This window comes from Borostomias antarcticus, assembly GCF_949987555.1.
Source record: "Borostomias antarcticus genome assembly, chromosome: 23".
NCBI lineage: Eukaryota > Metazoa > Chordata > Actinopteri > Stomiiformes > Stomiidae > Borostomias > Borostomias antarcticus.
The window spans coordinates 7967217-7994418 of NC_140256.1; the positions used below are offsets into that span (position 1 = coordinate 7967217).

Here is a 27202-nt window from a genome sequence, read left to right on the forward strand (position 1 = left end):
TGGGCAGCGACAACTAAAGGCCGCCAGATCGAACTTTGAACATTGAGACCGACCCGGAACAAACGGCTCCGGTTTGGGAAGGAGTGAGCGAGCTGCTCCGGGCGATGCGCCGGAGAAGGAGCTGGCTGGCACCTCTGGTGTATAGCCTAGCGGTCTTCCTGAGGGAAGATGCGTACTTGAAGGACCGACTGACTTGATACTTGCCATGCATGGACAGAAACTTGAAGAGATGAAACAAAAACACGTGAAATTATTGGAGCCTCTTATTTTTATGGAGACTTTTAGTAGGCCTAGTTGATTTACTGTAGAAAACGAAGGTACCTGCACGAGTAAGCCTTAGAACAGGACCTGCAGACAGAAGAAACTGAAAACACTACTTCTTTATAGACAGTAGACTACTTGAAACTGAATCTAATGTTTTGTTTGTAGGATATTATGTACTTATTTATTGTATTTGCTATTTATTTATATTGTTCTAAATTATGTGTTATTTAATGAAATAAAAAATCTTGAAAAAGAAAGTTAATGTTGTTTGTCTGCTGATTGTATGCACAAGATATGGATACCATTGTACAATTAAATGCTTAATCACAGTGGAAGGTTTAATAGCCAGTGAGTAGGCTAATCGAAGTCCATAATGAGTTCACTCATTCATTCACAGACTTAGCAGATACAGAATTTACACTAATGATATACTGAACTAGATGATAACTCATGAATCATCTCATCATTAAGTCTTCATTAAGAGTGTCTGGGGAGGTTTGATTGTCTGTCTGCTCTGAGGCCTCGAGCTAGGTGGGAAGCAATAAGGCAAACATTCCTGGTCAGACATCATGGCTGAGGAAAAGTGTTTCTATAGAAGTTTCTTAACACCATCTACACTATCCATAAAGTTGTCATCATCATCATAATCAATCTTCTGGCACTGTGAACCCAGCAGCTGTCCAGCACAAAGAAATAAGAGTATGCAGAGGCCAGTATGTGAATGAGGAACTAGGAATACTGTATGAAGTCAATGCTTATTCCTCCTGTTTTCTGGTAAATGAGGGAGCTCTTGAGTGGTTTATACATCTATTATACTGGTATTCTTTAGGAAGTATCCAATAACATGGATGAACAATCACAGACTGTGTTTCTGCCGCTGACCCCCTCTGACGGAATCACTTTCTCATCCTCTAGCCGAGGACCAGACTGCTGACTCATCTAAACTTTCACTGTGGTCCCCCTAGAGATTACCTCATAAAATGTCAGTCATGTTTGGCCATTATTAACCCTCAGGCTATAGACATTGATGATGATGATGATGATGGTGATGATGAATATGATGCTATGACTGGGATGCATTGTAAACATAAACAGACATTCCACACGGTGACATCACCATTATCTTCTTCTTCTTCGACATATGGGTAGGTTGGTTTTGTCCTCTCCACCCAGGCTCGGGGCCGAGGGGCTATCCTTTTACCACCCCAAGCCTGGGTGAGGGGGTCACCCAGGCTATATATCCGGGCACACCTCCAGAAGCCACGTCACCGTTTTGTCATCCACAACCGCCAGGCCACGCATTCCTTTGGGTGCCCGAGATATTGGACAGTCCTGGATGACATGGTCTGTGGTTTGTTCCTCGGCGCCACACTCACACACCGCACAGGATGCCAAGCCCCATCTGTGCATCGATGAGTGGAAGCGTCCGACGCCGGTCCGGAGATGATTAAGCCTCACCCACGCCGGTCTGGGTCCGGTAGGAGGAGGACCGGCGGCCGGCATAAAATCACAGAGTCTGGAGGTGTTCGCCTCCTGTAGTCACCCATCCTGCCTCACTGATGTTAAGATATCTGCATTGCTGCAGGAGATCCCATGTGGCAGGCAAAAAAGGGTGTCTCGACTTGAGACGCCGGGGAGGCTCTGCTGTTGCAGCGAGCCTGTCGTGGAGCAGATGGTTAGGCTCCACGGCCCGGCAGGTGAGACGATCTGTGCTTCCTGTGCGGCGGAGGATGGGAAGGTTGTCCACAGGTGTCACCTCATCAATGCCACACAAGCTGTTAACTTCTTGCGCAGTGACTCGAGGTTTCAGCGAAACGTGAGTGACCTGTCCAGTGTCACGCCAAGATAGGTTGGTTCGGCGCAGCATAGCAGGAGTGTTCCATCGATGTGTATTCGGAGCTCACGTTTGGCTTCCTTGTTGTTAAGGTGGAAGGCCGCCGACACCGTCTTTGCCTCACTGAGCTTCAATCTCCATTTACGGAGGTACGCCGCTAGTGTCTGCATGTCCTGGCTCAGTGTCTCCTCCACGGCCTGCCAGTCTCCAGCAGAGTACAGCAGCGCAAGGTCGTCTGCGTAGGCTTACTTCCTGGAGACTGTGTTCAGCAGGTCGTAGGTGTAGATGTTATAGAGGAGGGGGGCCAGGACAGATCCCTGGGGGATGCCGTTCTTAAGATGTCGCAACCTGCTTCGCTGTCCGCTACCGGTGGTGAGGGTAAAGCTGCGGTTTCGGACAAGCTCCATGATCATGCTGACCCTGTGCCTGTCAGGCAGCAGGCGGAGCAGCTTGCAGGTGAGGCCGCAGTGCCATACGGTGTCGTAGGCAGCCGTCAGGTATATAAAGACGGCTCCGGCCTTCTTTTTGGCCGAAAAGCTGTCCTCGATGTCTTGAGTCATCAAAATGACTTGATCTGTGGTCAATCTCCCACTCCTGTGGGAGCAGCGGGTCGATGATTGGTTTGACGCGGACGTAGATGAGGCACTCATGGATCTTGAAGGGGATACAGAGATGGGCGGTAACTCTTGGGGCCCCCTTCAGGCTTGTTTGGCTTACGGATCGCGACGACTAGGGCTCTTCTCCAGATTTTGGGGATCTTGATTTGGCGCAAGCAGGAAGAGAGGAACACTCTTAACCAGGACTTCAAGTCAGGCGCAGCATGGAGTATAAGCTCCGGGCAGATAGAATCAGGCCCCGGAGCTTTCCCTGGCTTTACATGCTGGAGGGCAGCAGTGAACTCCTCCGGTGTGAATTTACCTGTCTGTGTATTCCACTTCTAACAGCCTTCAACAACTTATTAACAACATGTGTGCTTTTATCCACACGTTTCAATCCTGTTCTTTGAAAAACGTTCATTTTTTAAAGGCCTGCAGCAGTATTTGTTGATTGAAGTCATGTTCTGAATGTGTTGTATTTGTGAAAGGATGTCCATTGTGATATGCACATGGATATATCCTAATCTTTCACCTGAAACTGTGTTAGGGTTAGGCCATGTTGTGTAATGTTAACTAAGCCACTGTAATGTTAACTAAGCCACTGTAATGTTAACAAGTCACGAAAGGCACATTCCACAGCCTAGGCATATTAATACAGCATGTGGGAATAAACAGTGTGTAGCTACAGTATAATAGGCCCGTGTGTATGTGTGTGTGTGTGTGTGTGTGTGTGTGTGTGTTACATAAGAGTTCTATAGAGGGGTGTTCCTTGTGCAAAGGGCTCAGTCCTGCCAGAGCAGAGAAAAAAGTTCAGTTTAGTTTATTTAAGAAGGGAAGGTGCAGATTAATCAACAACAAAATGTAATGCCAGGTTTAGCCAAAAGGCTAATTTCCAACAGTGTTATATATAAAGACGGCTTCCTAAAATGGGAAAAGATAAAGATGAAATTAAATGGTGAATTATACATATACAGAGCATAAATAGTAAAAAAAAAAAAAAAAGGACATTTCATCAAAATAGGTAAGTATAAAAAAAAACATACAAGATAGATAGAACAAGAGGCCATGGTACACGCAAGCAGGACATACAGTGAGGAGACAAGTGTTAATTTAGACAGAACTACATAGCACAAACAGCAAACCATACATACAACACAGAGAGATACAGGCAATAGAGATCAGCCAAGCAACAACAGACGTTAGAGGGTTAGAGATACACAGACATACAGTACCGAGATGATACAGCAGCAGGTTAGTTAGAGAGTACACAGACATACTGACATGACACAGGAGCATAAGATGTGACATTTCAGTGCTGACAACTTTGTGTGTTAATCATTCATTGTTTTAAGTAGTTGCTAAAAGACCTGTAGGTATTGAGTTATTTGAGGTGAATTGGAATTAAGTTCCACTCTTGTGATCCTCTAATTGACCAGGCAGACTGACTCAAAGCACTGTTCCTCATTGGGATAATGCAGTCCCCTCTTAATCAATCAGTCGTCAAATCAAATCAAGTCAAATCAAATCAAATCAAAGCTTTATTTGTATAGCACATTTCATACACAGAGGGAACACAATGCGCTTTAAAGAGAACAAGGGAGGGTGGGCATAGGTCCCACCCCTACATATTCCAGAGGGAAGCAAAAAAAACAGTATCACCCAGGGGCCAGAAAAGTGAACTGTAAAAATTCTTCCCTCACCCCTCTCAACGAGATGATCGAGCAAGCTCCTGGAGTATGTTTGTCTAACGGCTAAGAACATTAGCTAGTGATCTAGTGATCTCCCTCGTGATGAGAGATGTACTCGTTTGTTGTCGAACAAATGCATTGAGTGGAGGTGGAGCCAAGTCGTGGGTAGCTTTATAGACAAGGCATATATTTTAGATTACATCACATAAGTCATTTAGCAGGCACTTTTAGTCAAAGCGACTTAGGTAGTCAGTGTACTGCTGCTCACCAGAACTCACAAGTGCATCTCCTTTCTAAACAAGTGACTAAGAGCATAATCTAGTGCTAAAGCCAAAGTGCAAGAGTAGCAAACTAAAAATACAATAGGTGCTTAAGAGGGAGTATCCTGGTACTATATATTTGTGTATCTTATTAAGTTATCCCAGTTTAATATGTTATATTTCTCCAGGATTAAGCAGGATGTGAGGCGAGGAGGAGGAGGATGAGGAGGAGGATGAGGAGGAGGAGGAGAGGACAGGGAGAGAGAGGGGACAGGCTGCTATCTGGCCGCAAAGACTCCCTCCCACTTCCTGTACTGTGGTCAGGTCACATAAGAGCATGTAAACAACGCAGCTATCTGTGTTTATACCCCATATCTAGTCACTCTCACGTGCATTCACACCGGAGGCTGCACAAACACAAATACTAACACAGCAGATCTGCGTGTTTGGATTCTGAATGAACACTCCTGAGTCATTCTCAGCAACAGGAATAGAGCTGTAGAGTACACATGCTGTTGTCAATTAATACATGTGTGCATATGACACCGAGTGGAATTGGTTAAACTCAGTCATCAGCTGAAATACTGACCAAAGTGGATAGAGCAAAAATAAATAAAAAGAAAGCATAAAAAAAATAAAAAATAAACGACAACACATATTTCACTCACTGTATACATTAGGGTGCAATCATTTATCAGTTTAGTTCCGGTGTGTGTGTGTGTGTGAAGGGGAGTTGGAGGATGGGGGGGGGTTGGGTACACGTGTGTGTGCTTCCTTATGTGTTTGTGCTTCTGCATGTAGAGTTATAGCAATGTGACTAGCCATTGTGACATCAGTGCCCCTCGTGCATGCAGCTGTGCAGAGGAAGCTGTGGTCAAGCCGCCGCCTCCCAGGGCCGAGGCCCACACCACGACGCTCTGCCCTTCCCCCACCAAGTAAGCCTGATACACACCACTGCGCTCCACACTGCCGGCCCGCTTCCTCCTCTCCCTCTCTCTCTCTCTCTTTCTCTCGCTCCTCCTCCCATTGCCTCTTCTCTCCTCCACCCACCCGTTCCGACCAGCAGGCATTCCTCCAGAGTGACTCACGGCCTGATAGAATGCACCAGAACCAGGCCAGGCGGCTCGAGTGAAACTGTATAGAGAACGAGAGAGGATAGAGGGATAAGACTGCAAAGCAGAAAAAAGGAGTAGGAGGAGAGAGTAATGCAATTCAACTTTATTGCAGACTCAGGGTCCAAATAAATAACAAGACACAACATACAATACAATGAATAACATACAAAAAATAAAAAGATCATGGATTAAAATAAGAGAGAGAGAGAGAGAGAGAGAGAGAAAGCAAAAACAGAAAAAAGAAAGCAAAAACAAAGAATGAAAAAATAAAAGACAAAAAACAAAGCCTATTGAACCTATGATTGACCATGAGGAGATGTGTCCCAGCATGTACACAGGAAGTTGTGTGTGTGTGTATGTCTTAATGGAATTCGGGGGAAGATTACTGGGTGCTATTTAACAACAGAGGAAGTATGACATGAAAAGTCCTAACTTCCCCAGAATCTGATGAAGATATAATAGATAGATGAAGAAATAATAGAATCAACAATGTTCTGGATTTATGGGGGGTGTGAATTACTCTGTCAAATACATACTGGTGCGGTGTCATCCTGAAAATGGTATGTAAACCATGGAGTGGTATGTCCCTTCATCACATTCCTGCATTACCTGGTAAATGTCAATGGTTTTGATTATCTTATAAATCCCTGTAGCCTGGGGGGGGGGGGGGGGGGGGTAGAGGTGACTAAGCCTGGAACGTAGCTTCACACAGAGACACTGTCAACTGTCGGGGTGGTAAAAGGATAGCCCCTCAGCCCCGAGCCTGGGGGGAGAGGACATGACTACAAAACCTACATGAAGAAAAACTGTCGCCACTGGTTAAGCATGGGGCTAGGTATCATGGGGGGGCTAGGTATCAACGCTGATTTTTACACCATTAGTAACCCTCCTCTCGGCCAGCCTTGTCCTTTGTAATCTTTCTGTGTGACACACACACACACACACACACACACACACACACACACACACACAAACTACTGCAGGTCCCACGCCCCAGCCTCCCACACCCCGACAGAGAGACATTCCACAGCACTCACTCCAAATGACCTGTGTCACTGTCACAGCGTGACAACGGTAGCAGTCTGTGGCTGTTGTGTGGAATATATGTGTGGAATCCCAGGCCTCTATGTAAATACCAGCACCTTTACCTCATGATGAAACCGTGTGTGATGAAAGTGTTTGTGAAACCATATTGACTAGGTATGAGAAAAATGCTCTCACTCCCTGGGAGTGGAAGAAGAATACATTAGGTGTGAACCTAAGACCTATGACCCACCACCCTGACCAGGCTGCTACTTCTCTCAACTCCAACTCACCCCGATTAGGCCAGTCTGAAATGTCAGGGTTGCGACATTCCTTCAGTGATTGATAACACGTTTAGCGGATTGCAAAGAATGTGTAATGTTGGGGTTTTGACTGACACCAAATATATTGCGCGAGTTCTACACAGTTTTGCTCAAAAAGCTTTAAAACCGCTGTGGGTTGCATTACTCAGAAATGTGACATCTTTATTAAGTGTGATTAATGTTTTACAAAACATGCGTCTCTCCAAGTGGAAAGTTTGTTAGCTACAGTAGGCTACACCATCACATGTGAGCATGTCCATTCAAGTTGTTGTCCCCGCACTGAGACCCTCTGTCCTATAATGGAGAACGGGCAGCTCTAGAGCTACTAGTGTGGTATCTGGCCCTGGTCAGTTCTGTAAACCTGGAGCTGGTAGGGCATAAGCAGGGGCGGACTGGCCATCGGGAGCACCGGGAATTTTCCCGGTGGCCTGGCGCGCCAACTGGCCTGGCCCGCGGTGTGTTCGTGGCCTGACTGGGGCTACATTTCCCGGCATGAAATATTCACCCAGTGCCGGGAAAATTCAAACATAATTCCTAACAGGGAATCAAAGCCACGTTTCTGAGTGAACATGCGGGCGTGTGGTGCCTTGCATCGCCAGGGGAGACTCCTTATGCCTTGTTACCTCGAACGCAGGAAGTGGAAAATCACTAACTACCCCCGCTGGATCCACAGACAAGTATAGGCTGGACCAGGAGAGCAGCAGCGGCCAATTAGGGCTGTTTCACTGTGGGCCTCTGCTGCCCTCTGCTGGCAGAGCCTCAGACTGGTTCCAAGCTGACCCCCTGGAGGAGGTGTGGTGAAGTTGGCGGGAGATGCTGGGTCTGGAGGCTCCAGTCATGGCTGACACTGGGATGCAAAGATAGGACACTGATTTCAGACCTCCATAGAACACTCAATTCACCAGTAGCCTACCCTAGAACCTCAGAACCCTGTATTTCAAAATCCTGTATAATAAAAAAATAAAAATAAAAATAATTATTATTATACATATTATCATTGTTATGATTATTATGATTATAATTATTAATGAAGCCCGCAGAACCCTTTATTATTACGTAGAACTTGCAAACAAGCTGGCGGGAAAGGTCCTCAGACATGTGCTGACCAACTGGCACCAGTGGTTCACAGCAATATTTAACTGTCGGTGGCCCGGTCTGTCTTACCCACATGCTTCAAGGAGTCCATCATTATCCCAGCACCCAAGATACCAAGACCAGCTGGCTTCAATGACTACCGGCCAGTAGCGTTCACTTCTGTCATCAGCGTGGCCCCAGCCACGCAGGCAGTGGACTGTTCTCTCTGCTACGGTCAGGGAAGAGCCTAGCCTACTACACACACACGGCGAGCACGGAAAGACTCAGGACGAGCTTCTTCTTCCAGGCCATCCCGCAAGTGAATGACTCTAGCTAGTGTACACATTGTCACTACATCTAATTATATAGTGTCAGAATATCTAGTGTATACATAACATCACCATATATGTACAGGTATAATACAGATGTACATCTCACCTACGGGATTATTTATAGCCATAGCATGTACATAACACACTGATGTCTTATCTGTACAGACAGTACACCCCCCCCCCCCCCCCCTCCTCGCCCTGGGTTTATTTATATCAATATTTATTTATATATATCAGAGTATTACATTAAATTATTCCACAATAGCTAGCTTTAGTTATTGTTTTGAAATCAATATTGATATTTTTGGTAGGCTTTGGTAGGTTTCCTCAGTAAGCTTCTTTGTTTAAAAAAGGTGTTTAAATGTAGGCCTACACACGTTGCAGCTGTAGCAAGGACGGCCCTCTCTTTTCCCTTAAATGAGAGCCCAATTTGTTTCCCCAGTTCCCACTCAAGATCAATGCCAGTTGAGAGCTACGTCCAATAGGTAGCCTACGGTTTAAAAAAATAATTTTCCCTTCCTGTGGGCCCCCCCTGCGGTGTAAAAATGAAGTCTCCGACGCAAATTCAGACGAGGCACGTACGTCACGGCCGGGGGGGTCAGCAGAGGTTAATCAGTCACGCATGACGCCAGCACCAGCTGACTGTAGCTGTCATAGCATTGGTCAGCTCACTAGAGCGCATGTATTTAAGCTGTCAAAACATGTCATTGTTCGCGCTTGCCATTACTGCTGGTTGTGCATTGCATGCTCGCCCCACCTCCTCCCCTGCTCCTCCTGCGTATGTCGATGTCATCTGTTGTCATCGTTGCTCTCTGTCCGGAGTAGTCTGTCAGGTATTCCACTAGCGTCGGCTAGTGGATGCCAGAGTAGCCGCTAGCTGGTCTCTGTGGCTTTCCGTGGCGAACGTGGGCCGCTACGTCTCCGAATGGCCATCCAGCGGTCCCTCCGGGCGCCATGGACGCAGAGACACTAGGCTGTATCTCCCACGGAACCCACGAAGCGTCGGCCCGTGGGGACCAGGGACTATAATGTACAGCAGTCCTCCTGTGGCACTCTTTGACGGTCTTAGTGGGCTGAGTTACCTCCGAGCGTCTTCCCGATCGCGGCCCACTCTGATCGTCAGTGAGGCAGGGGGCTAGATGCCGTTCCCCATTCCTGGCTCTCTGGGCCAAGCGGCCCAGAGGGGGGGAACACCTACATTGCCTCCCCCTGCTAATGCGCTCCACGCCGGTGGAGCGCTTTCCACGACGGTGGAAGGCAGGGGGCCCCCCGGACAGAGCACACCGCCAAAATTCATATGCTATGTATTATGCCGCTTGTATAATAAATGTTCAAATTTGACAAAAGTGATCTCGACTGAATCATGTTTATGATTTTGCTTAACCCACGCAGCCTAGGCAAATTACACCACTAGTTGAGGTGGTGGTTATTAGTTAGACCCTGTAGAATGCATTGATCCATTATGGCGCAGTTACACTATACAGACAGCAGAGGGAGGCATAGATCAAATAAATAGTAGTTTACCATGGCCTGTGTAGACCTATGGCCCGTTTTCAATCTTTTTAGTGAGATTATTTTTATGTAAACTGTTTTAATCAGAATGTTTCAATTCTTTACTTACTTTCGAATAAATGCTAAGGCCTATATTGTAGACCAAACAAAAAATATTATGGGCCTATATATATGCTGCCTGTAGATAAATCTAAGATAGAATAGCGCACCCATTTAGCCTACACATTCAACAACTGTAGGCTACATGCTCACGATGCTCACATGCTCACGTATCACGGTGGGGGACGACGGGTTCACTGTGCACTGGTTTATTGATTTGGAACATTTCGCTCTCCAACAAACCTGCCAATCCCATTCATTTATTTCATTATCAACAAAGAGCAGATGTTTCCCTAGAGCAGAAGTTAACTTCGAGATTAATTGAGTAGGATATTCGTATGAACATCAATCCATGGTGCGTTTGCATTTGCAGGTGATGTTTCCCTGTGATCGGCTATCTTCAAAACCTTCCACACAGAAAATCCGACAACATCTGAGTCTGACTGAGAGATCCCTGAGAGAACAAGTTGAATCTCTAGATCTGGGGAAATCTGGACTGAGTTTTGCCCTCACAGACGGACTCATCTGATCCAGATGAGATGAGCCCAGGTGCTCCGGACCAGAGCAGACAGATTTGTATTGTGCTGGGAGCATCTCTGCTGGAGTGCATATCACTGTCTAGACTCAGTGATCCTACCATCTGCTTCAAGAGAGACAGATAGCTTGCCCTGTTAACAAAAGTTTGTTTGTATGCAGTTGTCAAAAAAGAGAGCTTGAAATTCTGTCCTATGAGATGAAAGATAATTGGATATGTTTCTGAGTGTTCTGTTGCCTAATTATCAGATAATTATTGACGAATACGTATGCATAAACACACTAACTCATACCCGCCGTCTCAGGGTGGTAGTTCCTCTGAACAGTCATCTGGACGGCACAGAGAGCAGGCTGCTCCCCCTTCTCCAACTCAGCTCTTCTACCGACCGGAAGCGGGATGTGATGTAAAAAATTACATTGAAACTTTTTTTCTGGAGTGTGTGTGCAGATCCTCCGATGCATTGTAATACACCGAGAAACATCTCTTTTCGCGATTATGATCCAGGACTTTTAATCGATCTGTTTCTCCGAAGACCTATTAGACTGAGATAAGCTGTTTGTCGGGATCTCGCCAAGGACAGAAACCAGGTAAATAGAAGTTGTTGTCGGTGTGTAGAAACAAGACCAAAGTTTCCTGGAGCAGACAAAGTTACCCCATCGCTGTTTGTGTTGGCCTCTTTGTTGCGAAGAATCAGAAGCCAGTCAACTTTACGCACGAATGTTCGGGAACGGGGTAGAGTTGGAATAATTGCTTTTCTCCGACATCGATGACAACAGTGTGTGAAGTATGCTATCGCTGTGTCCTTCACAATTCGTTGCTGTCTGTACAAAATTAAATATTTCGTTAGTGGAAAACAAAGTTATTGGAAATAACTGTAGGCTACACTGATCTGTAGCCTACTTGCTGCGCCCTTGCAGAAAAATAGGCAACATATGGTTGTTGTTTTGATAATTTTCCTAGATAAAAATAGACTTATAGCCTAATCACCAAAAATAAATATCCATGTCTGATGCCTGAAACTGGCGGTAGGCTCAAAGCCTTCAGACAGCGGTTTGGATAGGCTGCTGCCCGTGTGGAACCGCCAGGCTGCTGTGTCGGTTACAGGCCGCTGTAGAACATCTGTAATCACGCACAATGTTCCTGTACCCCGGCGCGCTCCACGCATGGCTGACCGACAGGAGAGAACGCCATGGGGTAGGATGATCTGTGGGTTAGAGCTGTAAGGTGTCTCTGTGTGTGGCCAACATAGTGTTGTTATACTGGAAGTAATATACTTTTCCCCTCCAGGGTTGTCTCCCTCAGGTCAGCTAGTTGCCTAGTGGTGTCTAGAGGTGTGCTAGGCCTGGTGTCTAGAGTTGTGCTAGGCCCGGTGTCTTAGAGGTGTGCTAGGCCCGGTGTCTAGAGGTGTGCTAGGCCTGGTGTCTTAGAGGTGTGCTAGGCCCGGTGTCTTAGAGGTGTGCTAGGCCTGGTGTCTAGAGGTGTGCTAGGCCTGGTGTCTAGAGGTGTGCTAGGCCCGGTGTCTTAGAGGTGTGCTAGGCCCGGTGTCTAGAGGTGTGCTAGGCCTGGTGTCTAGAGGTGTGCTAGGCCCGGTGTCTAGAGGTGTGCTAGGCCCGGTGTCTTAGAGGTGTGCTAGGCCCGGTGTCTAGAGGTGTGCTAGGCCTGGTGTCTAGAGGTGTGCTAGGCCCGGTGTCTAGAGGTGTGCTAGGCCTGGTGTCTAGAGGTGTGCTAGGCCTGGTGTCTAGAGGTGTGCTAGGCCTGGTGTCTAGAGGTGTGCTAGGCCCGGTGTCTAGAGGTGTGCTAGGCCTGGTGTCAGAGAGTGGACCCCTCAGTGCTAGAGTCTCTCCCTCCTGGGTGACCTGCTGTAAGACGACTCTCCTGTATGTGGAAATAGCAGCATAGGACAGAATGTGATCCTCAACACCCCTGCCGGGTGTGAGAAAGGTTGAGTCGAGCCACTAGTCACTAGCACGAGTAGTCACACACGCACGCGCACATGCACGCACACACCGCTGCATACAGTTGTTCCACTTCACATACCGACAGGGATCAAATACCCCATTGCTAAGTTGTTTGTTCAAGTGAATGGGGTCAAAATACTGTTCATACAGTATTTCTGCAAGTATTTACTGTGAGAGTGTATTTATGTATGTGTAATGTGTGCATACCCCAGAGATGGGGTTAATTCAATTTAAAACCAGTCACTTCAGCAATAGAAATGGTTCTGTCTGTGCAAATCCTGAATTAATGGAGCAGACGAAACAAGAGTGTGTTTGGCGATGTTATCTTACTGTAATGAGTAGCGTGACACAGGCAGTATAGCCTGGAGACCCTGCCTCAGCGCCCTGCTGGTCTCACTGTTCTGTTCAGAGATATGACCCCAGCCAGAGTTTATTCCTTTATTTATTTGTTTATTTGAACCCATTAGTTGTTGAGGTCCACATAAAACAAACAGTAATCCACACATACATAGGACAAACAGTACAATAAAAAATATAATACACAGAAATAGACAACAAAACCTTTTTTGTCCCTGCTGCTGCTGCATGGTGTCTGATAGAGCTGTGCCACCTCCCCTCTCCTCTTCTCTCCTCTCTCTTCTCCTCTCTCCTCTCCTCTCCTCTCCTCTCCTCTCCTCTCCTCTCCTCTCCTCTCCTCTCCTCTCCTCTCCTCTCCTCTCCTCTCCTCTCCTCTCCTCTCCTCTCCTCTCCTCTCCTCTCCTCTCCTCCCCTCTCCTCCTCTCCACTCCTCACCCCGTGGCCACACATTCCACATCACTGCTCAGCCCTGGAGGCTTCTGTTCTCTACTGGAAACACACAGGTACTCTACTGTAATCAATCACACAGGTGTACCACCAGGACTCTACTGTAATCATACAGGTATTCTACTGTACCTGGACTCTACTGTAATCAGACGGGTATTCTACTGTACCTGGACTCTACTGTTATCACACAGGTGTTCTACCTGGACTCTACTGTAATCACAAAGGTATTCTACTGTACACGGACTCTACTGTAACCACACAGGTATTCTACCTGGATTCTACTGTAATCACACATGTGTTACACCTGGATTCTACTGTAATCACACAGGTGTTCTACCTGGACTCTAACGTAATCACACAGGTGTTCTACCTGGACTGTAACATAGTAGCACACTTATCCTCTCTGACGGGCTGTGAAAGCCCTGTGAGCACATGGAATCAAGCACTAGGTGGATGTTGATGGACAGAATTTTTAGTGACAGTGGTAACGTCGCATTGACACGTTCTAATGAGACACAATGCATACAATGCATGCACCTTAACTTTATCTTATATTGTACAGGATAATTGGTCATTTGTAATTATCTACAGTATAACTTTTGAGCACGGAGTAATATTTCACAGTAGTATTTCGCTGTGATTGTACACTGTATGTTTGCATGTGACAAATAAAGAACTGAATCTGGATCAAAGTCAGGTCCTTTTAAGCACTTGGCTCACATTGGCTCTCCTTTGGTTGTGTGTATGTGTGCGTGTGTGTGCGTGTGTGTGTGTGTGTGTTTGTGTATGTCTTGGTCTCCAGCCTGCCCTCCCTGGAGCATTTAGCGTTGGACATTGTTTATCATGTTGCATAATCAGAGGGCTGTCATTACCTCCAGAGCCAGTCAGCCAGCTGGTCAGTTAGCATTAGCGTTGACGCGCGCTCTGGTTTGCCTGCGTCTGGCAGTAGAGCCACGGAGGCCTTTCTGTTCTCCTCGGTTCCCCTTCGTTCTCCCTTCTGTGTTCTCTGTGTTGTTCTTAGTGAACTCAAGCTCCATTCACCTCAGAGAAACAGAGGGCATGCTGGTTCCTGTGTGTGTGTGTGTGTGTGTGTGAGAGAGAGAGAGAGAGAGAAAGAGAGAGAGAGAGAGGGATAGAGAGAGTAAGAGAGAGAGGGAGGGAGAGAGAGGCAGAGAGTGAGAAGGAGAGAGAATGGTATCTGGGTTGCGTTGAATGTTTGGAATGCTGAGGGTTTTGGCTGTTGTTTGGTCTGGTGATGCAGGGTTTGAGAAGAGGGAGGGATTTACTGTCTGGCTGTTTAACCTCTCTCTCCCCCTCTCAGTCTCAGTAACTTTGTCTTCCTGCCTCTTTCAGTAGGTCTGTTTCTTGGAGGCAGAGTGTGTTTGCATTTTGTTTGCCTCTTCCCCAGAGAGAAAGAGCAGATTGAGAGAGAGAGAGAGAGAGAGGCCCTGCAGCTCCCAGGTCACATGACCAACCCCTAGAAAGATGAGCAACGATGCAGGAATCTCTGAGTTGAGCTGAGAACAGGCCTCGGCTTGAGCCAAGGATTACATAAACCAGCTGTGTGTCTCTCTCTTCATTACAGGCTGCTTCCTTTCCTCTACCCGTCGTCCACTTCACATTGTTTCCACCACTTCCTCCTCTCACATCCCCTCGTCCTCTGTCATCCCCCTCATCTGTTCTCCTCTCACATCCCTCGTCCTCTGTCATCCCCCTCAGCTGTTCTCCTCTCACATCCCTCGCCCCCCCCTCCTCCGTGAGTAAAGTTAACAGTCTGCCTCACGCAGCCTGAGATGTGGCAAAGCCCTACGGCGATAGAAGATCATGGAGGGAGGGAGGGAGAGAGAGAGAGAGAAGGAGAGAGAGAGAAGGAGAGACTGAGCATCTTGACAGAGTCCAGTCCTGAGCAGCCGTGGAATGGCAGGATGTAAGGATTCTGTGTGTAACACAGCCACAGAGTAGCAGCTATCTGCTGTTCCTCCTGCTGCAGGCTTATGTAACAGCTGCTGCTCCGCTCTGCTCTGCGCTCTGCCCTGCTCTGCTACCTTACTGTACTCTGCTCTGCCCGACTCTGCTCTACCTTACATTGCTCTAGCTCTAGTACTCTACTCTCTGCTCTGCTGTGCTCTGCCTGCGCTGCTCTACTCTGCTACGACGGTCCGTGCTTGCCTGTTTGTGTCCCGTGTTTGTCGACTAGTCAACCCTCTAAAGACAACACGGCATATGACTCACTCTCACTTACTCACTCGCTCTCAGAGACACGAACACAGTTGAGTATTTGTGTTGTGGATTTTGTTCACGTTGTTATTACCGAGTCACACACAGCGACTTTGTAAACTGTGGCTTATGCAGTATTGTAGAACCAGCAGATACTATTCCATACCATCCCTGTCCTTCCAGGGTACAGAGAGGGCCTCCGCGCTCCCGCAGCTAAGCCAGCCAGCGGTGTTGTTTATCAGACACAGCTCCCTGGCGAGCCTCCAGGATTCACTTGGGCCCGCAGCCAGAGAACCGGCCTCAAGGGAACTGTAAGGAACCGGAGCTCTGACAAGCTCCCAAGAGGGGGAGAGGGAGAGAGAGGAGAGAAAGGGGGTGGAGAAAGAGGGAGAGAGATAGAATGTGGACCTGAAGGGGAAAAAAAAGAGTGATTACAGAGACAATGAGGGGGAGGGACGGAGAGAGAGAGAGAGAGGGGGTGGAGTCCACTTGAGATGTGTTTTGTGAGGAGAAGAGTTAGAACAGAGAGTTAATAGGGAGAAATGAAATGCGCTCGGACAGACAGGGATTGATGTGATGCCTTTAGCACATTTTAGAGGAGCGCTGTAGCCTGATAACTTCCCCTACGATTACAGCCGCGTTACACCGGCAGGGCCAGTCTGGGAATATGTGAATGTATAACCTGCTGTTCAAATACTACACACAGCCCCTGTACAGTAGCTCTGTGGACCGCTCTCTGGACATCCATTTCCTCTGGCTACAAGCTACAGCGGGGACTCTGTGATGTAGAGATGTTCTAACAATGATGTTATTGCTTTTTGCTGGTTACGAGGCATATCTAATGTTTTTCTCTTAAAAAAAACAACACAGATAATATACACCTTTCCACTCACACCTCTGTACCTCCTGCCCCCCCCCCCCCCCCCCCCCCGCCCCCCCAGAGATGTAGCGAGGGTCCGTCTACCTCCAGTCATCCACGGCCCATCATGATCTTCTTTCTCCTGCTGGCCCTCCAAGCCCCAGCCCATGGACAGATAGACCCAGGTGAGTTCTTACACACACACGCACGCACACACACACACACACAACACACACACACACACACACACACACACACACACACACACACACACACACACACACACACACACACACTGCGCTGTTTGGTCCCTAGAGCCTCCATGTAGGTGTTAAATTCCACATATCTGTGTATGGTGTTCTAGATCACTGTGACACTGTCCTTACATTGACCCCAGGTGTGTGTGTGTGTGTGTGTATGTGTGTGTGTGTGTGTGTGTGTGTGTGCGTGCTCGCTTGCGTGTTTGTTGCAGCACACTGCCGCTACCCCCTCGGTATGGAGGACGGCAGGATCACAGATGACGACATCTCTGCCTCCAGCAAATGGTATGAGACCACCGGCCCACAGTACGCCAGGTATGTGAATCTACACACACGCACGCACACACACACACACACACACACACACACACACACACACACGCACGCACGCTGGCACACACACACACACACACACACACACACACACACACACGCTGGTGTCCACTCCATGTACTGTACACATGTCACACACTGATCTTGGGACCACATATAAGATCTTGTATAGTGTCTCCATGTGCTGTGTGAGCGTGGCAGTGCATACCACCAGGCGGATCACCTCCAGCCGTCACACGCCAGTCGAACCCCGACAATTATCATATCTGATTTCTCTCTGTCCCTCTGGGGCGGCTGTAGCTCAGTTGGTAGAGCGGGTTGTTCAATGATCGAAGGGTCAGTGGTTCGAATCCCAGCTCCGACTGTCCGCAAGTGTCCTTGAGCAAGACACCTAACCCCAAAATGGCTCCCAATGAGCAGGTTAGCAACTTGCATGGCAGCTACTGCCATTGGTGTATGAATGTGTGTGTGAATGGGTGAATGAGAGGCCATTGTAAAGCGCTTTGAATGCTGCTAAGGTGGAAAAGTGCTATATAATTGCAGTCCATTTACCATTTACCTCCCTCTCTCTCTGTCCCTCTCCTCCTCCTCCTCCTCCTCACCTCCTCCTCCCCAGGTTGAACCGTGAGGACGGGGACGGGGCGTGGTGCCCGGCCGGTCTCCTCCAGCCCTCGGACACCCAGTACCTGCAGGTGGACCTGGGCCGGCTGACCTTCCTGACCGTGGTGGGCACCCAGGGCCGCTACGCCCGCAGCTCCGGAAAAGAGTTCGCCCGCTCCTACCGCCTCAGCTACAGCCGGGACGGCGTGTTCTGGCGCTCCTGGAGGAACCGCCTGGGCAACCCGGTAAGGAAGTGGGGGAGGAGGGGGTGGGGAGGGAGGGAGGGATGGAAAGAGCTTGAGGAAGGAAGGAATGAAAGGACGGAAAAAGTGAGAGAAACATGAAGAATGAGTGAGTAAGACAGAAGTGTCATGAAGAAAGGGGGGAAGAGGGGGGCAGGGGAGGCCCGGTCGACGTTTCCAAGCCGTGTGCGCCGTTCCCAAGCCTATCGGGAGGACGTGACCTCACCGCCGCTAACGCACTTCCCGTCGTCTGACTTCCTGCCGGGCCTAGCCGGTCCCCGGGAGACTCCATTAAGGCCCAGAGTAAACAGTCTCAGCGGTGATGCCCGCGTCTGTCTGCCGACACGTCTCTGGTGACGACGTAACGAAACCCTGTGTCCGTCTCTGTTCCCTCCTGATAAGCGCAGCGAGAGGACGAGGTTCCGTTCCGCTGCGGTCAGCGCTCCGCTCCACGGCTACAGCCTGTTGGATGGCCGCCTGGCCTCATGGCTAATAGTGTACAGAGGTCAGTGGGGTGGTGGAGGAGCTTCCCAGAACCACCTGCTGGACCTCTGCCGTGGAGAGGAACACGAAGGTCCCTCTCCTTTGCTCCTTTTTTCAAACCGGGTGCTGGGAAAGGATGTGTGTTGTAGAACGTTTCTCCGAAAGGCTAGGAGAGAAACTGCGGTCCGAGCTTTGGTTTAGTTGACATATCCGTCACCCTCAGTGTAAGTAAATGGAACCATTCTGAGATGTGTGTGTGTATGAGGTGTGTAGCTGACTGACCTGGCTGGCCTCTCTCCAGGTGATCGACGCCAACGTCAACGCCTACGCCTCCGTCATCAAAGATCTGCACCCGCCAATCATCACGCGCTACATCCGCCTGGTACCCGTCACCAAGGTGCCCACCACCGTCTGTATGAGGGTGGAGCTGTACGGCTGCGCCTGGCACGGTGAGACACACACACACACACACACACACACACACACACACATACACACACACACACACACACAGAACACTCAGAGATTTATCTGGTGATTCATTATGTGGCGGAGTGCCTCAGTGGGATTCATGTGTGTGAGTTTCTGTGGTGTGTGTGTGTGTGTGTGTGCGCGCGGGCACGTGGGTGTGTGTGCTGTTGTGATAGGCTTGGTGGGTTGGGGTTGAGACCACAGGCAGATTAAGGTTAGCTGACACAACAGGAAACACTGAAGATCTGTCTCATCAGCAAGAAAGAGGAATGTTTACAAATACGGTAGACACATAAAACCTCTGTCTCTCCTGCTGCATCTCTCTGCCACCACACTCTCAACCTCCCAACTCTCCCAACTCTCTCCTCCCCCGGCTCCTCCCCCATCTCACCCCTTCCATCATCTCACTTTTACATCTGTCCTTCTTTATCCAACTCCTGTCCCTCCATCCGTCCCCCTGCTATCCCTCTCTCATGTGTAGATGGCCTGACCTCGTACAGTTCTCCAGAAGGCCAGCTGATGATGCCGCCTGGCTACCCTATCGCCAGCCTCAATGACTCCACCTACGACGGTGCCCATGAGCGCAGGTACACACACACACACACACACACACCCACACACTCACACACACACACACACCCTCACACACACACGCGCGTTTCGATAAGACGATCATTTCCTTATGGTTTTGTTCCTCCCTCCTCCCAGGAAACTGTCAGGTGGGTTGGGCCAGTTGACGGACGGTTTGATTGGCCAGGATGACTTCCTGGTGACGCGCCAGTACCATGTGTGGCCAGGCTACGACTACGTGGGCTGGAGGAACGAGAGTCTGGGGACCGGCTACGTAGAGATGGAGTTTGTCTTCGACAGACAGAGAAACTTCACCTCCATGAAGGTGAGCGAGAGATGGTCGAGATATTCTCCAGAATATCAAGTCAAGTCAAGTCAATTTTATTTATATATAGCACATTTACAAACAGCTGTGGCTGAACCAAAGTGCTGTACAGATAAAAGCAAAATCAAGACATTCTCCTTGTCCAGACCTGGGGAATGATCTGAGCCGAGCTGCTGGCTACATGTCTAACATCATCTGTCTCACAGGTCCACAGCAACAACATGTTCTCTCGCGGCGTTAAGATCTTCTCTTCCGTCACCTGCCACTTCAAGCCCCACCTCATCGCCGGCTGGGAGGCGGAGCCTGTGGAGTTCCGCACAGTTCTGGACGACCGGAACCCGAGCGCCCGCTACGTGACCGTCCCTCTGGGGCGCCGCACCGCCAAGGCCCTCCGCTGCCACTTCACCTTCGCTGACACCTGGATGATGTTCAGCGAGATCTCCTTCCTGTCAGGTAGGAGGGACTTCCTGCCTCAAGGGCATTAAGGTCTGATTGGACCACCCAGGTGACTGTCTTTCTCTGTCCCACAGCAGACACTGTAGACACCGTAGGCCCCACCCACGGCACTGTCCCCTGGAGCAACAGGGAGAGCCCTGTCCCCACCACCACTCACACAACTGGTACCGTCCTCTCGTCCCCTCCACCTTCTCTCTCCTCTCCTCTCTCCTTTTCCCTCTATCACTCCTTTTCTCTCATCTCTCTGTCTTTTTCAACCATCTAAAGCTTGAACGCTGCTGCCCGTCTACTAACATAAACAGGCACCATATCCATTCTGTCCCTATAGCAACCAACCCGTCGGTGAAGGAGCAGCTTGATGACGGGAATACCGCCATTCTGATTGGCTGTCTGGTGACCATCATCCTGCTGCTCGTGGTGATCATCTTCCTCATCCTCTGGTGCCAGTACGTCTGCAAGGTGCTGGAGAAGGTAGGACCAAGCATAGGACAACTGATCTGTCATAATGTACTGATATGTTTGGATATGCCAACAATCTCCTCTTCTCTCCTCTTCCCTCCTCTCTTCTCCCCTCCTCCCCCCTCCCCTCCTCTCTTCTCCCCTCCTCTCCTCTCCCGTCCCCCCAGGCCCCCAGGCGTATCCTGGAGGAGGAGGTGACTGTGCGTTTGTCCTCCAGCAGTGACACCATCATCCTGCAAACCCCCCCAGTGCCCCCGCGGGCCCCCCAGACTGACCCCCCTTATGAGAGGGTCTTCCTACTGGACCCCCAGTATCAGGACCCTGCCGCCCTCAGGAACAAGCTGCCTGAGCTGTCCCAGAGCGCTGAGGCCTCAGGTACATACACTCTGTCTCTCTCTCTCTCTCTCTCTCTCTCTCTCTCTCTCTCTCTCTCTCTCTCTCTCTTCTTTCTCTCTCTCTCGCTCTCTCTCTCTCTCTCTACCTCTATCAATATCTTTGTTTAAAGCACTTTTGTGTTCAAGACACTTTTGAGCTGTTGTGACTTGCTTGCTTACCATACTGAGTGTTTCGATGTAGAACATTTCATCGTACACGGCTCCTATATCTTGTGGGTGATGGAAAAGCTGCCTTGCATCCTTCCTTACACAACACTTTCTTGCCAGTAGGGTTTAGGATTTTATTAGGATCCCCATTAGCTGATGCAAAACATCAGTGACTCTTCCTGGGGTCCACAGTGTGTTGTTCCTCTGATGTTGTGTCTGCATGCTAATCTCTACTCCAGTCTTCTATCTTTCACCCCCCAGTCCTACCCCTCCTCCCCTCTGCTCTCTGCCCTCAACCCCTCTGCCTCCTACCCTCACCCCCTTGACCCTTGCCCTCCAGCTCTCCTCCTCAGTAACCCTCTCTATGACCTTCTCCTGACCTCCAGTCACATGAGCCCGAGCCCAGGCCCAGAGCGTGGTAAGGTGTGTCTAGTTGACCGGTGTGGGGCTAGGGACGCGTGAAACGGTCTCTGTAGGACCACAGACGCTGTAGAGCTGACCTCTGTCTGTCTTTCTGTCTGTCTGTCTGTCTGTCTCTCTGTCTGTCTCTACTCTGTCTGTCTGTCTCTATTAACTCGCCATGGTTTTAAAGAAGTGCTTAAGAAGTGATTCCCTAGCTTTCCCTCCAACATCCTGGCTTTTCTCCTCACCTCTTGCCCCTCCCACCCCTCCTCCTCTCCCCAGGCTGTGGGGGGGGCTACGCGGAGCCGGACGTGACCCAGTGCACGCCCCACCAGGGCTTCCAGAGCGCCGTGCCCCACTACGCCGAGACGGACATCGTCAGTCTGCAGGGCGTAACCGGGAGCAACATGTACGCCGTCCCCGCCCTCACCGTCGACTCGCTCACGCGCAAGGACATCTCCGTGGCCGAGTTCCCGCGGCAACGCCTGCTGTTCAGAGAGAAGCTGGGGGAGGGGCAGTTTGGAGAGGTGAGGTGGGGGAGGGGGCGGTGGGCGGAGTCTGGGAGGGGGAGTTCATGAATAACGTTGATGGCCCTAGAAAGTTATTTAAGCTCAGTGTGTGTGTGTGTGTGTGTGTGTGTGTGTGTCCGTGTGTGTCCAGGTGCACCTGTGTGAGGCGGAGGGTTTGCCAGAGTTCCTGGGGGAGGGAGCTCCCCTCCCTGAACGGGACGGGCGACCTGTCCTGGTAGCCGTCAAACAGCTGAGATCCGACGCCACCAACAACGCCAGGTACGTGTGTGTGTGTGTGTGTGTGTGTGTGTGTGAGTGTGGTCAGTAGGTGTGTGTTACCACAATCAATACAATACCAGACGCTAGGATGAAAGAAATGTGCCGGGTGAGTACAGTTGTGTTCCACCCCCTCTCCAGGAACGACTTCCTGAAGGAGATCAAGATCATGTCTCGTCTGAACGACCCCAACATCATCCAGCTGCTGTGTGTGTGTGTGACCTCTGACCCTCTGTGCATGGTGACTGAGTACATGGAGAACGGAGACCTCAACATGTTCCTGTCTCAGAGGGAGATAGAGAGCACCCTTACCTACGCCAACAACATACCCTCTGTCAGGTAACAGAAACACACACACACACACACACAGATCTAGCAGATCTAGATACATCATACACAGATATGGGGAATTTAACACCTACATGCATGCAATACACACACACACACACACACACACATACACGCGCACACACACACACACACACACACACACACACACACACACACACACACACACACACACACACACACAAACTCCGTCCGATAATACACCCTCTGAGGTCCTTGCTGAATTCAGAGCAGCTTTGTGATTTTGGTATTGTCTGATATTTATTTAAATGTCATCAACTTAACACAGACTTACTACAGACTATAAAGTGTTTGATATTTTTATTTGAACAATCACAGCTACATTTACAGTATATGCCAACAATAGTTTGCTCAGTATCATATGCAGCTTTTAAATAGATCTACAAACACATGAAGAGTAATTATTTGTGCCACCACAAATGTAAAAATGCACACTAAACTACAGTGACAAATTGTTTTGTCAATATGAAAGTTGTTCATCGGGGTCTTGGTTATGTTATGGGGCGGCTGTGGCTCAGGAGGTATAGCAGGTCGTCCAATGATCGTAGGGTCGGTGGTTCAGATCCCGCCTCCTCCTGTCCACATGTCCAAGTGCACAAGACACATGGACAAGACACTGAACCCCAAATTGTGCCCAATGAGCAGGCTAGCACCTTGCATGGCAGCTGCCCCCATTGGTGTGTGAATGTGTGTGTGAATGGGCGAATGAGATGCCATTGTAAAGCGCTTTGGATAAAAGCTATAAAGTGCAGTCCATTTACCATTAAGGATGTAGTCTAGCAAATATGAGATCTAAATTCACAAATCAAAAACAAGAAGAAGAGCCTTGTGAATAATGAATTAAATTGATGTACTGTATTATCTTTCTCTTTCTCCCTCCAGTCTGTCAGACCTCCTTCACATGGCGGTTCAGATCTCGTCGGGGATGCGCTACCTGGCGTCTCTGAACTTCGTCCATCGTGACCTGGCCACCAGGAACTGCCTGCTGGACCGTCGGCTCACCATCAAGATCTCGGACTTTGGCATGAGCAGGAACCTGTACAGCAGCGACTACTACCGCATCCAGGGACGAGCCGTGCTGCCCATACGCTGGATGGCCTGGGAAAGCATCCTACTGGTGAGAGAGAGGGAGGGAGAGGGAGGGAGGGAGGGAGGGAGGGAGGGAGGGAGGGAGAGAGGGCGGGAGAGAGAGAGGGAGGGAGGGAGGGAGAGAGAGGGAGGGAGGGAGGGAGGGAGGGAGGGAGGGAGAGAGAGGGAGGGAGGGAGGGAGGGAGGGAGGGAGAGAGGGCGGGAGAGAGAGAGGGAGGGAGGGAGGGAGGGAGGGAGGGAGGGAGAGAGAGGGAGGGAGGGAGAGAGGGCAGGAGAGAGGGAGGGAGGGAGGGAGGGAGGGAGGGAGGGAGGGAGGGAGGGAGGGAGGACAGCGGGAGAGAGATGAGGATGCGTGCGAACATAACCCTAACCGTGCATTTGCGTTTCCTCCAGGGTAAGTTCACCACGGCCAGTGACGTGTGGGCGTTCGGCGTGACCCTGTGGGAGATCTTCACGCTGTGCAAGGAGCAGCCCTACAGCCTGCTGTCTGATGAACAGGTCATCGAAAACACTGGCGAGTTCTTCAGAAATCAGGGACGGCAGGTCAGTCTCTCACTCACACACTTCCTCTCACAGGAACTGCTCTCGTAGAGACGAGATTAGGGGAAACGTCCTCTTACAGCTAAGTGTTTGACAGTTGTATCTTTCATCATCTCCAATCTCTGCCTCTCCCCTTTCCCCCCCCCCCCCCCCCCCCACGTCCCAGATCTTCCTCTCAGCCCCGCCCCTCTGCCCCCCATCGCTGTTCGAGCTGATGATGCGATGCTGGGGGCGTGACATCACAGACCGGCCCACCTTTGAGGGGTTGTACCAGGCCCTGCGACCTCATGCCCACCCCTGATCCTCGGTGCACCACAGAGTCCCTCCCTCAAACCCTGGGATCAGACGAACAGGTAGAAGGACGGACGGGCAGACGCAACCACATCCCTGTAAAAGGGGCGAGGATAGCAGCAGGTTGAGACTCAGATTGGGCTGACGAACGTCAAGAATTATTGATGTCTTTCTTCAGAAAACAAAAGACTCGCTGTCTTTTGGTGACACTCCCTTATCCCGTGAACTCTAGAGAGAAAGCTCTTTTGCCTCCATCTGTCTTTTAGCCCTTCCTTGGGTCCTTCCTGTCATGTACATTCTTTTCAGACTTTTTTTATTTGTTGTATTATCTTTTTTTCTTTTTTTTCTGGTACCAAAGAAAAGTCTGTTCCTTTATGCTAGGCCTTTTTAGAGGTTTTCAACAACAAACTGGACAAATGCTTGTTGTCTTTTGGTCCTGTGGTTTAATTATGTAAAGCACTGTTCTCTCTGTGTTAGTGCATTTATCCATGTTGTATTTTAACCCCACACTGGAGTTAGGACTGTTTATGTTGTTAGATGTCGTTTTTTTTTTTTGTTACTGTCCTGGTCTGAGTCTGAATGTTGTACAGGTCAGTCTGGAGACCCTGACCTCTCACCTTTGACCGCTGCCGGTGGGATGTGGGAGCCTCAGGCCTCTGGGCTGTAGCGGAACTACTGTCGTAGCTAGAATAGGACCCTCACTACCGGGGGGCACAGAGCCACTATGGACTGAAGATAAGGAGGAGGAGGAAGATGAAGAGGGATGGAAAGCACTGTTCCCCAGTACCACAAGCTGTGCAGCCTTCTCACACACGGATAACATTAGTCAGTAGATAATAGCTAGACTGTAGCTAGACTGCCTTCAGTATACTGATATGGGAGCCAGTCACAGCCGTGTCTCTGCTGGGGTGGATCCCGAAGCTGGAGCTGACTACATGGAGAGGTCCTCCCTGCTCTCTGCTGGCTTGGCACATGGCCCTGGGTCGTCCTGATGTTTGTGGAAACTTGTCTAAAGCACATTTCACTTCAGTTGTTTCATCATCAGAGAGCCCTAGTTCTTGTATTCAGCTCAGTTCCGCGTTCTGGATGTTCTGATCGGTTCTACCGTCAGTAGCAAGAACATCTGTCTGGTTTGCTGAGAACAAAGTTTCCCACTTTCTATTTTTTGTTGTTGTTGATCTTTTTGTATGTACTTATTAGCATTGTAAACATTTTATGTTCATCTGTACTGTATCTCATGCTTATAGTGAGTGCGTGCGTGTGTGTGTGTGTGTGTGTGTGTGCGCGCGCGCGTGCATGCTTACTTGGACCCTTTGCAGTGTGTTTGACATTCCATGGAGCACAGGGATCTAAAGAGGGCTGAAGGGACTGACCAGGATGAAAGGGATCTAGGGAGGAGGAGGAGGGAGGAAGGAGGGTGGGGTGTAAAGAAGCCACTCAACTTAATCTCCCATGAGCCTTTGCTTTTTCACTTCCTTTGTCACTAAACAGAGAGGGAAAGAGAGAGAGAGCGAGAGAGACTGTGTGTGTGTGTGTGTGTGTGTGTGTGTGTGTGTGTGTGTGTGTGTGTGTGTGTGTGTGTGTGTGTGTACTCCTTTGTGCTCTATGAACTAGTTTGTATGGTTGCGCATGACGACAATATGCAAATGTCAGTGTGTGAATGCAGAATGGGAGACGATAATAGAATGATGTTATTAAGTATTGATAAGTTATCAGGTTTGGTAGAGGACACTCTTTGGTCTTATCCTTTCCATCCATCATCACTTCATCCAGCTACACACTCCCCTCACACACAGGACATACATGGCAGACATGTACATATGTAGCGTAGGCAGAATAGTAGAGTTGTATAGTAATATATTGGGAGCTAAGGAGGTCATTCCAGCCCCATGATGTTGACTCTCTGTATTTTCTTATCCTCTCTGATAATAAAACTCCAACCTGACAAACAGAAGCTCCGCCTCATGTCTGTAGTACTGTCTGCCTAGCTGCCCCGGCTGTCTCAGTCAGTAGAGCTTGACTCTTCGGATCGTCGGTTCGAGCCCCACGCTGGGTGTGGCTACGCATTTCATTGTACATGGTAGCCCAACATTTGACAAATGTGCAAGATGTATTTATTATGTATTTGTATTATCTGGAGCAAACTGTCTGAAGGCCCTCTAGCCTCACACTGATGCTTTCTCTTGATAAAACACTTCTTTACAGTCCAAGGTACCCACAGCTGATTATCCCCAGTTGCCCAACACCATCAAACGGTATAGTCTCCAGCTGACAGCCTGCGTGTGTTGGACTGTATTCTGTACCTGGAGATGACATGATGCTCCTAAAGGTGACCAACAGGGGGCAGCAGAGTCCCCAGATGGTGACCCTTACAAGGCAAGAGGAACTCAACATGGCAGAGAATCAGAACCACTTCACGTCTGGAGCATGATCACGATGATCCAACCGAGCTCTCATCTCATCCCATCCATAGTCAGGTCTGGAGACAGACC

The 27202-nt window shown here is 49.4% G+C and overlaps 2 protein-coding genes across 3 annotated transcripts in view; both read left to right on the forward strand.

The window, feature by feature from the left end:
• Window positions 1–285, forward strand: part of ier3 (immediate early response 3) — a 1032-nt gene extending 747 nt beyond the window's left edge. The window contains exon 1 of the mRNA XM_084457566.1: window positions 1–285. This exon is cut by the window's left edge and continues 747 nt beyond it. Within this exon, the coding sequence (XP_084313692.1) occupies window positions 1–17 (17 nt within the window). The 3' untranslated portion in view covers window positions 18–285.
• Window positions 286–11355: 11070 nt separating this feature from the next.
• Window positions 11356–26092, forward strand: ddr2l (discoidin domain receptor family, member 2, like). Of its 2 annotated transcripts, none has more exons than XM_084457576.1 (17): window positions 11356–11439; window positions 16576–16678; window positions 16966–17068; window positions 17703–17931; window positions 18713–18860; window positions 19364–19469; window positions 19591–19777; window positions 19984–20230; window positions 20308–20397; window positions 20562–20704; window positions 20860–21067; window positions 21919–22163; window positions 22297–22424; window positions 22563–22760; window positions 23673–23907; window positions 24273–24422; window positions 24586–26092. In XM_084457576.1, the coding sequence occupies exons 1-17, from the start codon at window positions 11422–11424 to the stop codon at window positions 24718–24720; spliced, it is 2673 nt and encodes an 890-aa protein (XP_084313702.1). In that variant the 5' UTR covers window positions 11356–11421; the 3' UTR covers window positions 24721–26092. The 2 variants fall into 2 exon arrangements, with proteins under 2 accessions (XP_084313702.1, XP_084313703.1); XM_084457577.1 differs by having other exon boundaries at window positions 16966–17038.
• Window positions 26093–27202: the final 1110 nt, after the last annotated feature.